The sequence below is a fragment of the Triturus cristatus genome, chromosome 3_1 (genome assembly GCF_964204655.1).
Source record: "Triturus cristatus chromosome 3_1, aTriCri1.1, whole genome shotgun sequence".
In the NCBI taxonomy this organism is placed as follows: Eukaryota; Metazoa; Chordata; class Amphibia; order Caudata; family Salamandridae; genus Triturus; species Triturus cristatus.
In genome coordinates, this window is record NC_140583.1 from 325643651 (window position 1) to 325657266 (window position 13616).

General features: G+C 47.7%; 1 protein-coding gene across 1 annotated transcript in view; it reads left to right on the top strand.

Annotated features, from left to right (window-relative positions):
- Window positions 1-282: 282 nt before the first annotated feature.
- Window positions 283-13616, top strand: part of LOC146860196 (sulfotransferase 1 family member D1-like) — a 267089-nt gene continuing 253755 nt past the window's right edge. Inside the window, exon 1 of the mRNA XM_085646322.1 lies at window positions 283-430. Within this exon, the coding sequence (XP_085502448.1) occupies window positions 283-430 (148 nt within the window). The remainder of the gene's footprint in view (window positions 431-13616) is intronic.

Here is a 13616-nt window from a genome sequence, read left to right on the forward strand (position 1 = left end):
CCAGTACCTTTAACACGACACTGTTGGTGGATGGATGGGCATAGATGGTGCTGAGTTCGTTTAAGATTTATTCATATTGGTTATTGTTGGAACAGTTTGGTAATCTTCACTTCTCTGTTCTTGATTTGTTTCTCTACTTCTGTGTCGTTTGTAACGACAGGCACATCCTCATTCGTCACTTGCTCTGTGAGACTGAAAAAACCCCTCAGATATTGCCAATGAAATACTGAATGTCACCATTGTTTCACTTTCATTGAAAGATAGCCTTCTTTTCTCCACAGAATGGATATTCCTGAAGAGTGTCGCCGTAAAGCTTACCGGCTCGTGCGTGGTTTACCTGTGGTCGCCACATATGCAGACGACTGGGAGCGGATCGGTCAGTTTCAGGTCCACCCAGATGACCTCTTCATCGCTTCGTACCCTAAATCTGGTAAAAACATTTTTCCCACATATAGAGGCCTTTGCCATATCTCGGAGTTTTGTTTTTGGTAGTTATGATCAACATTTGTAAACACTGCCGTGATTTCCTGACACAGAAGCCTCTATTATTTATAGCCTACTATGAAGATTGAAGGCAACACAATTCTGGTTTAGTCCGATCCTAAAATAAAGCTTTTGGCCAAAGAGTAACATGTGCCCTTCCCCAACCTCATTACCACTGCAGAGCCCAAAGATTAAGCATGAAGCAAAGTTTACAAATGCTTCCTCAAGCAGAAACTAAGGTTTAATGCCAGATTTCAAATCACTGAGGTTTAAAAAAAATTCCAATACCTAAAGTTACCTTATTTCGACTATTTCTGTTAGTGCCTAAAATTGAGGGGATCGTTCTTTTGCATATGTTTTACTGTTTGTTATTGAGTGTATTTTGGGCACATGCACAGATGAAGCATTGGTTATTACTGGAGCACTGGTGGAAAATTAGTGGAACGATGTTCACAATCCTATTTATTGAACTGCCACACGCCAGAAAAATTGTTAGACTAATAATAATATATTTTTATTAATGTATACTTTTGTGACGTTCAGCTGTACCCCATTTAGGATTCAAAGCACTGTACTGCAAATAAATTATGTAGAAATATGCAGTTTACTATATAAGTAGTACATCGGTCAGTGAGATATAGGGGGCGTGAAAGTACGTAAAACTGAGAGACATCTGCATACGTACATCATCCCCTTTCCTCATCTGTTTCCTCAGTCTACCCGTCTTCTCAGTCAGCTCCCAAGCAATAAAATAGTAACATTCTGTTTGACGAATATACGTATTCACTGAAAACAACAAGGGTTGGCGTGATATTATTGTTAGGTTAGGTACTAATACCTAAACTTATGTTATAAAAAACAGAAATTCATTGAAAAACCAAACCGTAACATCCGTTATTGTTAGGTGTTGGAATTGAACATGAGCTAAAATCCCAACTATGCAGTGCTTATAACCCCACATATAAACTCACTCATGCCATACATAGGGGCATATCAACAAGGGCTTTATCTCTGCTTTTTTGGCTTTAAAAGCCAAAAAAGCAGTGATAAAACTAGCGCCCTATCAACAACAGGTTGCTAACACGCACATTTGCATGTTAGCACCCTTTTACTCTACGCTTCCACTTGCATCTCTAATGAGATGCAAAGGGGGCGTTCCAGAGTAAAATAATAGAAGAAATGTCGCTAAGCGACATTTCTCCTATTATCAAGAATGTCGCTAACCCTGTTAGAGACAAAAAAGCAGCGCTAACCGCGGTTAACGCTGCTTTTTTACGTCTGGTATTTTTCTGACTTAGCCATGATATCCTATGTAAGGTGGATATCATGGCTAAGTTTGCCTGTCCCTATCAACAAGCTACCGTTAAATTATCACTGGGTTTCCAGCGATAATCTCACGTTAGCCTGTTAGCGTGAGGATTTTTATCGCTATTGAGATAAGCGTTGCTAATAGCACGCTATCTCTGCGATAAAAATTCACGCTCGCCGGCGATAATTATCCTAGCGCTAAGTGCGCTTAGAGATAATTATCGCCGGATGTTATTGATATGCCCCTAAATGATATCATTGATGACATCACTCATGACATAGGATCAGTCATAGCCTAGTGAGAAGAGCCTGCATTTAATACTCACCAGGACTTGTAAACAGTGCCCAGGTGAGTATCAAGCCTCCACTGCACACAATCTTTAGCCATTTATAAGAAATGTTTGACATGAGAATTAGTCGGTAGCCAGGGTCGACACCCAGCTCTCAAAAGCGACCACCCACCAAAATGCACAGGTTTTGGATAATTACTGTGAGAAGTTGGCCTGGTATATGCTGTCCACTAGTTATAGTTGGCATCCTGTACCAGTCCAAAAAACCCTTTATTGGTTATAGGTTAAAGACAACCTTTATTGAAATCTATCCTAGTGGTAGCTATGAAGAGCAGCCTTCAGGTTAAGTCTTGAGGGAATGTAAAGCAGCTTGTTTTACAAGTCTATAATCTCTTGACTGCCTAAATGAACCCCCCCCCCCCCCCAAACGAAAGGAGATAAGGCTAACCTTGCCCAGTTGAGCCGTTATTGACTAAGTGGCCATATAAGGAGGTACCTGCACTAGCATGGTTACCCCCTGTCTTATGCCCCACTAGGCTATCCCTCACCCTAAGGGTATGAGAGGGTCTCCACCATGGGGAGTCACTACCTGTGGTGTGTTTTGGTAAAGGAAAAGGCTGGTGAGGGGTCTGAGTAGGGAAGTGAGGCCCTAATAAAGTTGGTCTCAGCTTCCTCAGATCACTGGTCACCATGTATGCCTCTCTTTCCATGACTGAGTTGAACTTTGCACTAAGGGTCAACCTTTGGCTGCCTACAGCTGGGGGTTGGATCCCTTTGGGTGGAACACTGGAGGGACAGGGCAGGTTTGGAACCTTTTGGTCCCAGGTTTGCCCTTGCCCAACAGAGTCCTTCTGGGGGAGGTCCCTACACAAAGGTATGGGGGATCCCTCAGTGTGTTGAGGAATTTTCACCTGGCTAGGGCTACTAGACTGGGTGCCCCTAATCTGCTGATGATGGGGTTCCTCTGGACAGGGGGCCCTGTGGGGTCCACTGACCTCCCTGACCTCTGCAGCCCTGGGCTGACTGAGGCAGGGTAGAGAGGGGCAGGTTACCTGCTCCAGACTGGGTACCACCTTGGAACGGTCCCCTGTCATCAGAGGTGTTGCCAGGACAGGCCTGACTACCTCTGGGGCAGTTCCTTCACTAGGGGTAGGATCAGTTCCCTGAGGAGGCTGACCATTACCTAAAGTCTGGGGAGATGAAGACTTCTCTTCCACCCGTGTGCTCTCTTGTGGAGGAGAGTGGGCTCTTCCTTCAGGCTCCATTACTCCAAAATTTCCCTGGGGTTGGGCTGTGGCCATCACATCCCCACTAACTCTTTCAGGTATGCTCAAAATTCTTAGATGGGCTTGGTGTTCAACTTCAGCGCAGGCTGAAATTTCCAGATCATTGCCCATCAGGCAATCTACAGGCAAGTTTGGGGACACTGCCCCTCTCTTTGGGCCTGTGACCCCTCCCCAGCTAAGATTGACTATGGCCATGGGGTGATCTGTTCTGACACCATCAATGTTGGTCACCTGGTATTTAAACTCAGGTAAAAGCTGCTGAGAGAGGACTAGTTCCCCTGTCACCATGGTGACACTAGCCCCTGGCTCCCTGAATGCCACAGCTTTCTGACCATTAATCAGTGGCTCCAATCTGTACCTGTCCAAGGCATTGGGATCTATGGTAAAAGTGGCAAATCCCATACTACCATCAGAGTCAGAGGAGTCAGGTGAGGAGGCCCTTCTTAAATTAGGGCCTACCTCTGTTCCACTTGCAAAAGCACCTAACTTTGTGGGTGCACTACTCCCAACTGGGGGATTACTACTGGTACTACCAGGAGGGATGGTAGGGTTAGTTGGTGGAACATTTCTTTATTGCCAATCCTGGGGCAACTGGGATCAGCTTTCCAGTTACCAGGCTTTTTACAGATATGACAATAGGGTTTCTTTGCATTTAATACTCACCAGGACTTGTAAACAGTGCCTAGGCGAGTATCAAGCCTCCACTGCACACAATCTTTAGCCATTTATAAGAAATGTTTGACATGAGAATTAGTCGGTAGCCAGGGTCGACACCCAGCTCTCAAAAGCGACCACTCACCAAAATGCACAGGTTTTGGATAATTACTGTGAGAAGTTGGCCTGGTATATGCTGTCCACTAGTTATAGTTGGCATCCTGTACCAGTCCAAAAAACCCTTTATTGGTTATAGGTTAAAGACAACCTTTATTGAAATCTATCCTAGTGGTAGCTATGAAGAGCAGCCTTCAGGTTAAGTCTTGAGGGAATGTAAAGCAGCTTGTTTTACAAGTCTATAATCTCTTGACTGCCTAAATGAAAGCCATCTACATCAGGTATATATATAAAATATATGTATTTATTACTAAAAACATCCTCCTAGTCTCTTCATGAGACTAGAGGTCAAAACACATAAGTTACACTTCAAATATCACAGTAAAATAGCACAAATACACGTCAGGCCCTAGGACCGAGCAAAACCATATACTAAAATAGTGGTATAAGAACCACGAATTAACTAGACACAAGGCCTAGAGGCTGTAGAATCGCTGGGACCCCAAGTAACCACCCAAGGTAGTGTCACAGGGGACCCACGGGGGCCGTGTTCGGTGTGAGAACACAGCTGCGAGCTCCCGTTAGCTTCTATGGGAAAAGTCGCGGTTAGATTTTTAAAGATTAGGGTCACTTAGAATTGAGTCAAGACCAAACCCTTTGGGACTTAGGAAGTTCTAGTGTCAACACCCACGAGAACACCGGAGTACTCGTGTTACCTCACCCAGGGAAGCTGGGTGCATAGGTATCAAATGGTGTTTGGTCGCGTCGTCGATTTTAATGGAAGCTGGCGAAGAAGTGCTGCTGCCGGGAAGATGCAAAGTGTCCGAAGAGATCCAAGCCTGGATCGAAGATGAGAAGAACCTGAAAGCAGAGGGGACAGAGTCTGGGTCACTAGCCAGTGACCAGGAAGGTGATAGGCAGATGCCCACCGATGTAGGGTAATTTTAGGTGAAGGAAGTGAAGCTTGACTCTTCAGCCACGAGGACCAGGAGGCATCAAGGACAACTAGGAGCTGGATTCAAGCTGTCCCATAAAGGATGTCGATTGCTGCAGTGTCGGTGCCTGGATTGGACACAACAAGCCTTGGCAACAGCAACCCACGCAGAAAGTGAAGAAATGCTTCGGTGCAGACCAGCAAGGTCTGAGGGACTCACCACTTGGTTGGGAATCAGGGCACGTCTGGAGCAACCAGGGAAGCCCAAGGAAAATCAAAGTTACCCCCTCAGGGACCCACCAGTCAACGGACCAGGGATCGCGAAGGGACCTCAAGATGAAACACAAAATGGCGATCCACGGGTCACTCAAGGTGACTAGGCTGACAATCTTCGGTGGATTCAGTGCCCAAGGTGGGGGCTATAAGCAAGCCCAAGCATGACTTCAAGAGACGTCGAGAAGTCAATGCACTTGCAGAAATGCACGGTGACCAGGAGTTCCAGTTCCACACTACTCACAAGGGCTGCAGGTCTCAGCTTTGCTGTGGACTTGGGTCGGCCTCTGAGGTGTCTGGGAATCTTCTTCCTGGGCTGCAAATACTTAGTAGTCCGGCAGGAGCTTTGGAAATGCAGACATGCAAAATGCTTCGTTGGTGCCTGCCAAGCAGGGGAGTCACTCCTTGACCCCAAGGGTGATTTCTTCAGTCCTCTACTCTTGAGTAGAGCATAGAAGGTCCAGGATTCAGCTTCAGAGTTTCGTCCAGCGTAATCTAAAGTTCTGGTTACAGAGGTTCCTTACTTATACCTAAGGAAGGAGTTGGACTAGCTCTGGGGACCCACCTATGGGAGGGCTTGGAAAGAGGGGTGGCTACACCCATTTCCTTTGTCCAGTTTCACGCCAGAGCAAGGGCTGGAAGCCCCTGAACCGGTTTGAGCTGGACTATGCACAGGGACACCAAGTGTGCCCCCAGTGCAGGACTTCAAAGCACTCTGAGAGTGCGCCCACCCAGCCCCAATACACATAAGCCTGTCTGGGAGGTGGTTACACCTCCCTGTGACAGGAAACCTATTGTCCAGGCCTCCCCTGCTGGAGTTTCGGTCATCAGCAGGAGGTCAGACACGTGTTTGTGGCTGTAGCATCCATTTTGTGATACCAGGGATCTATTAGGTTTCTACTTGGTAGACCAGTGTTGGCATGTCTCTCCCTCTAGAAGGGTGGGATTATACTCCCACACCAGTTACTGGTGTGGTGGTATGATTCCAATGTGTTTGACACCAAACACGACATGTTTCTGTGCAGCCAGTCTAAAGTTAGCATTTACCGTTTGGTTATAATGCACTTAAGAGTATATGGTCAGGCTGCACTACTGACAACCCCGGTGGAGTGATTCCGTAGGCTGCAGAGGGGCTCAGCTCATGCCTGGGCACCCTCTCACATATAACCAAGCACCCTGCCTTCAGGATTGATAAGGCCTGCCATAGGGGTGACTGATAGGTTTCTATGTGCAGTATATGGTGAGATATAGTGAACCTATATCTCAGTAAGGGGTGCATGCACCACCTCACTCAGGCTGCAGTAGCAGACCTGGGGTGTCATTTTGGAGGGCTTTCCAGGGGTGGCATAATATATGCTTCAGGCCCTGGTAGGCCTCTGGGGTACTTATGCCCTGGGTACACAGTATACCATATACTAGGGACTTATAAGGGCACCTCAGAATTCAGTTTGTAGTGTTCCTAAAGTACATGGAATCATTTTACAAGAGAAAGCAGATAGGCTGGGGACCTGAATAGCAGGTTCCCAGCCAAACTAAGTCAAAAACCATCAAAACACCAGGAAAAATTGGGGGAAATCATGCAGTCACATTCCACCTTCCTACATAACCCCACCCCCCCCCCCCCAAACGAAAGGAGATAAGGCTAACCTTGCCCAGTTGAGCCGTTATTGACTAAGTGGCCATATAAGGAGGTACCTGCACTAGCATGGTTACCCCCTGTCTTATGCCCCACTAGGCTATCCCTCACCCTAAGGGTATGAGAGGGTCTCCACCATGGGGAGTCACTACCTGTGGTGTGTTTTGGTAAAGGAAAAGGCTGGTGAGGGGTCTGAGTAGGGAAGTGAGGCCCTAATAAAGTTGGTCTCAGCTTCCTCAGATCACTGGTCACCATGTATGCCTCTCTTTCCATGACTGAGTTGAACTTTGCACTAAGGGTCAACCTTTGGCTGCCTACAGCTGGAGGTTGGATCCCTTTGGGTGGAACACTGGAGGGACAGGGCAGGTTTGGAACCTTTTGGTCCCAGGTTTGCCCTTGCCCAACAGAGTCCTTCTGGGGGAGGTCCCTACACAAAGGTATGGGGGATCCCTCAGTGTGTTGAGGAATTTTCACCTGGCTAGGGCTACTTGACTGGGTGCCCCTAATCTGCTGATGATGGGGTTCCTCTGGACAGGGGGCCCTGTGGGGTCCACTGACCTCCCTGACCTCTGCAGCCCTGGGCTGACTGAGGCAGGGTAGAGAGGGGCAGGTTACCTGCTCCAGACTGGGTACCACCTTGGAACGGTCCCCTGTCATCAGAGGTGTTGCCAGGACAGGCCTGACTACCTCTGGGGCAGTTCCTTCACTAGGGGTAGGATCAGTTCCCTGAGGAGGCTGACCATTACCTAAAGTCTGGGGAGATGAAGACTTCTCTTCCACCCGTGTGCTCTCTTGTGGAGGAGAGTGGGCTCTTCCTTCAGGCTCCATTACTCCAAAATTTCCCTGGGGTTGGGCTGTGGCCATCACATCCCCACTAACTCTTTCAGGTATGCTCAAAATTCTTAGATGGGCTTGGTGTTCAACTTCAGCGCAGGCTGAAATTTCCAGATCATTGCCCATCAGGCAATCTACAGGCAAGTTTGGGGACACTGCCCCTCTCTTTGGGCCTGTGACCCCTCCCCAGCTAAGATTGACTATGGCCATGGGGTGATCTGTTCTGACACCATCAATGTTGGTCACCTGGTATTTAAACTCAGGTAAAAGCTGCTGAGAGAGGACTAGTTCCCCTGTCACCATGGTGACACTAGCCCCTGGGTCCCTGAATGCCACAGCTTTCTGACCATTAATCAGTGGCTCCAATCTGTACCTGTCCAAGGCATTGGGATCTATGGTAAAAGTGGAAATCCCATACTACCATCAGAGTCAGAGGAGTCAGGTGAGGAGGCCCTTCTTAAATTAGGGCCTACCTCTGTTCCACTTGCAAAAGCACCTAACTTTGTGGGTGCACTACTCCCAACTGGGGGATTACTACTGGTACTACCAGGAGGGATGGTAGGGTTAGTTGGTGGAACATTTCTTTATTGCCAATCCTGGGGCAACTGGGATCAGCTTTCCAGTTACCAGGCTTTTTACAGATATGACAATAGGGTTTCTTTTCAGGAGAGAAAGGAGTTTGGGACCCACCCCCAGAATAGGACTTTTGGGGCCCTGTAGTGGACATATCCTTAGATTTATCCCCACCTTTCTCTTGGGACTTGGTAGAATCTTTCTTCTGGTCACCACCCTGATTCTTAGGCCTTACCCTGGTTCTGACCCATTTGTCTGCCTTCTTTCAAAATTCTTGGGGAGAGGTCAGATCAGAGTCCACCAGGTACTGGTGTAAAAGCTGGTGTTTGACATTTATGAAGGATCTGCTCCCTCATAATCAAATTGTACAATCCTTGAAAGTCATGTACTTTGCTGCCATGTATCCAACCTTCCAGAGCCTTAGTAGCACAATCTACAAAGTCAACCCAGTCTTGAGTCTGAGCCTTTTGGGTTTCTCTGAACTTCAACCTATACTGTTCAGTGGTTAGGCCAAACCCATCAATCAGAGCACTCTTCAAGACCTTGTAATTGTCAGCATCCTCTTCTCTAACAGTGAGGAGCTTATCTCTACCTTCGTCTGTAAAGGAGAGCCATAAGATTGCTGCCCACTGCTCCTGGGGGACACTTTGTACTTTACAGGCTCTTTCCAGTGCAGTTATCCATTTGTGGATGTCCTCCCAACTCTGGTTGGGAGGGACAATCTTATTCAGGTTTCTATGGTCATGAGACCGCTCCCTATCTCTAGGGATGTTGCCGCCACCATGGGACTCTAGTCCCAACTTTTTTCTAGCTCTGTGGAGCTCTAGGGCCTCCTTATCTAGGGCTGCCTGCTTCCTTCTGATTTCAAGCTGAGCTTCCTCATACTTGAGCAGTTTCTCCCTTCTCTCCTGAGAGGTTTCCCTCCTATGAGAGGAGATTGAAGTCCCTACAGATGAATTAGAATGGTTAGACTCCAGTGAGGGAGATCTTGTCCTTCTAGGCCCACTACCAACTCTTCCAGAAGGGACAAAGAGGGGTCCATTGTGGTCCTCCTCATCACCTTCTAGGGGAATTGGATTTTCCAGGGCCAGATCATTGTCATCTGCCTGACCAACATCAGAGGTCAGGGAATGGGGAGTTACACCCCTAGGCCCTTCCTCAGGTGCTGTCCCACCCACTCTGCCTAACCCTTCAGATCCTAAAGATCTGCTAAGGTCATCCAGCCTGAGTATCTCTATGAGATGCTGGGTGGTTGGACTTTTCCCTGTCTTAAGTTTCCTAGCTGTACATAATGCTCTCAATTCCATGAATGGGAGGTTATCATACTGGGAATATTGAAGCCCATTGGCTCCTGGCAGGGACCTACTGGTTCCTGGCCTTGAAGACATCACAAGTGTGGTGTGGTGTATTGCACTACCTACTCTAGTGTGGCCTACTAAACTCTCTTGAGTTGTAGAAAGGGTGTACTAACCCCTTAACAAACAACTCTAGGTTCAGTAGAACTTACTGTATTCTAAAGCTTGTATTATATGTACCTAGGGTATCTTTAGTGGTTTTCAGTTAGTCACTCGATTGAGATTAGGTGGTAAAACAATAGCAAGCTGGAATCCCACACGCTGCACACCAATGTGAGAAGTTGGCCTGGTATATGATATCCACTAGTTATAGTGGGCACCCTGTACCAGTCCAAACAACCCCCTATTGGTTATAGGTTAAAGAAAACCTTTATTGAAAGCTATCCTAGTGGTAGCTATGGAGAGCAGCCTTCAGGCTAAGTCTTAAAGGAATGTAAAGCAGCTTGTTATACCAGTCTATAATCTCTTGAGTGCCTACATGAAAGACATCCACACCAGGTATATATATATAAAATATATGCATTTAATACTAAACACACCCTCCTAGTCTCTTTATGAGACTAGAGGTCAAAGCACATAAGTTACACTTCAAATATCAAAGTAAAATAGCACAAATACACGTAAGGCCCTAGGGACGAGCCAAACCATATACTAAAATGGTGGTATGAGAACTATGACTTAACTAGACACAAAGCCTAGAGCCTGTCGAATCGCTGTGACCCCAAGGAACCACCCAAGGTAGTGACACAGGGGACCCACGGGGGCCGTGTGCAGTGTGAGAACACAGCCGCGAGCGCCCGTCAGCTTCTATGGGAAAAGTCGCGGTTAGATTTTTAAAGATTAGGGACACTTAGAATTGAGTCAGGACCAAACCCTTTGGGACTTAGGAAGTTCTAGGGTCAGCATTCACGGGATCACTGGAGTACTTGTGTTACCTCACCCAGGGAAGCCGGGTGCATAGGTGTCAAATGGTGTCGGGTCGCGTTGTCGATTTCAGAGGAAGATGGCGAAGAAGTGCTGCTGCCGGGAAGATGCAAAATGTCCAAAGAGATCCAAGCCTGGATCGAAGATGAGAAGAACCTGAAAGCAGAGGAGAGTCTGGGTCACTAGCCAGTGACCAGGAAGGTGATAGGCAGATGCCCACCGATGTCGGGTGATTTCATGTGAAAGAGGTGAAGCTTGCCTCTTCAGCCACGAGGATCAGGAGGCGTTGAGGACAACCAGGAGCTGGATTCAAACTGTCCCATGAAGGATGTCGAGTGCTGCAGCGTCGGTGCCTGGATTGGACACAACAAGCCTTGGCAACAGCAACCCACGCAGAAAGTGAAGAAATGCTTCGGTGCAGACCAGCACGGTCTGAGAGACTCACCACTTAGTTGGGAGTCAGGGCACATCTGGAGCAACAAGGGAAGCCCAAGGAAAATCAAAGTTACCCCCCCCCCATGGACCCACCAGTCAACAGACCAGGGATAGTGAAGGGACCTCAAAATGAAACACAAAATGGTGGCCCACGGGTCACTCGGGGTGACTAGGCCAACAATCTTTGGTGGATTTAGTGCTCGAGGTAGAGGCTACAAGCACGTCCAAGCACAACTTCAAGAGACATCGAGAAGTCAATGCACTTGCAGAAATGCACGTTGACCAGGAGTTCCGGTTTCACGCTAAATACGAGGGCTCCGGGTCTCAGCTTTGCAGGAGACTCGGATCGGCCTCTGAGGTGTCTGGAAATCCTCTTCCTGGGCTGCAAATACTTCGGAGTCCGGCGGGTTGGTGCCTGCTAAGTAGGGGAGTCACTCCTTGACCCCAAGGGAGATTTCTTCAGTCCTCTAGTCTTGAGTAGAGCGTCGAAGGTCCAGGATTCAGCTTCAGAATTTCATCCAGGGTAATATATAGTTCTGGTTACAGAGGTTCCTTACTTATACCTAAGGAAGGGGTTGGAATAGCTCTGGGGACCCACCTATGGGAGGATTTGGAAAGAGGGGTGGCTACACCCATTTCCTTTGTCCAGTTTTGTGCCAAAGCAGGGGCTGGAAGCCCCTGAACCGGTATGAACTGGACTATGCACAGGGACACCAAGTGTATCCCCAGTGCAGGACTTCAAAGCACTCTGAGAGTGCTCCCACCCAGCCCCAATACACATAAGCCTGTCTGGGAGGTGGTTACACCTCCCTGTGACAGGAAACCTATTGTCCAGGCCTCCCCTGTCTGAGTTTCAGTCAGCAGCAGTAGGCCAAAACCATGTCTGTGGTTGCAGCATCCATTTTGTGATGCTAGGGCTCTATTAGTTTTCTACCGGATAGACCAGTGCTGTCATGCCTCACCCTCTAGAAGGGTGGGATCATACTCCCACACCAGTTACTGGTGTGGGGGTATGATTCCAAGGTGTTTGACACCAAACACGACATGTTTCTGTGCATCCAGTCCAAAGGTAGCATTTACCGTTTGGTTATAATGCACTTAAGAGTATATGGTCAGGCTGCACTACGGACAACCCCGGTGGAGTGATTCCGGAGGCTGCAGAGGGGCTCAGCTCATGCCTGGGCACCCTCTCACATATAACCAAGCACCCTGCCTTCAGGATTGATAAGGCCTGCTATAGGAGTTACTGATAGGTTTCTATGTGCAGTATATGGAGAGATATAGTGAATCTATATCTCAGTAAGGGGTGCATGCACCACCTCACTCAGGCTGTGGCGTCATTTTGGAGGGCTTTCCAGGGGTGGCATAATAGATGCTTCAGCCCCTGGTAGGACTCTGGGGTACCTATGCCCTGGCTACATAGTATATCATATACTAGGGACTTAAAAAGGGCACCTCAGAATCCAATCTGGAGTGTACCTAAAGTACATGGAATCATTTTACAATAGCAAGCAGACTGGCTGGGGACCTGAATAGCAGGTTCCCAGACAAACTAAGTCAAAAACCATCAAAACAGCAGGAAAAAAGTGGGGGAAACCATGCAGTCAGATTCCACATTCCTAATCACAGTGAAGTTTGTGTCCAAGGCCTTGTGTCGCACCAGACCCCCCATCTAACATACAAGAGAGGTTGGGTGATGGACTTGCCCTTTGGTCAGACCATGTGCCTAACCTTTCACATGTGGCCAATGCCTGCTGCACATAGCCTTAGGCCATGCACATCGGAGGGTTGGCTGAAGGGCATTGACTGTTGTCTGTCCCTGCTCCCACTCCTCCATGGCTTTCAATCACCCTACTTGCTCAGCTTTCAGCCATTCAGAGCAAAAGTTGACCAAAGGCTCTGTTTGTCGATGAGGTTCAGTGGCCAGCTCTCCACAAGTGACCTATCCCAACTGCACACATCCTTTTGGTGAATGCAAGTAAAACAAACAATACCAAAGCCAATAGGTCTAGTCTTTTCCGGATCTATTGGCTTTGTCATTGTTTTCTTTTTTTAGGCATGTTGCACAGCAGCATGGTTGAAATAAAATAAAATTGCTGTGATGCAGTCAAGGTTAGCTATGTCATAGCTCTTTTTTAATTTCAGCCATGCTTCACAGCAGTTCCAGTAACTTCAGATTTAGACTCTTTTCTGGAGAATAGATTCCTTCAGTGGACAAGGTTGCAAGCTGTTGCTGAGAAGTTCTCCATTATCCATTGGATGCCGGTCAGCTTTGGGTCTACAGATTTGCAAATGTGGAGAAGAACATAGTGGGAGCTTTTTAGATTTGGAAAGGAGGAGTACACTCTGACAACAGCCAAGTGTTCGAGGACCTCAGGATAGGGCGTGTGGGTCAGGACTCAATCCAAGGTCCAGGTCAGGTCCAGTTGTGTCCCTGTAGCTTAACAAGAGGTCAGCTACCTGACCCTTCGAGTCCACATCTTGGTCCTAGGTAAGAGTAAAAGCAGGTCTAGC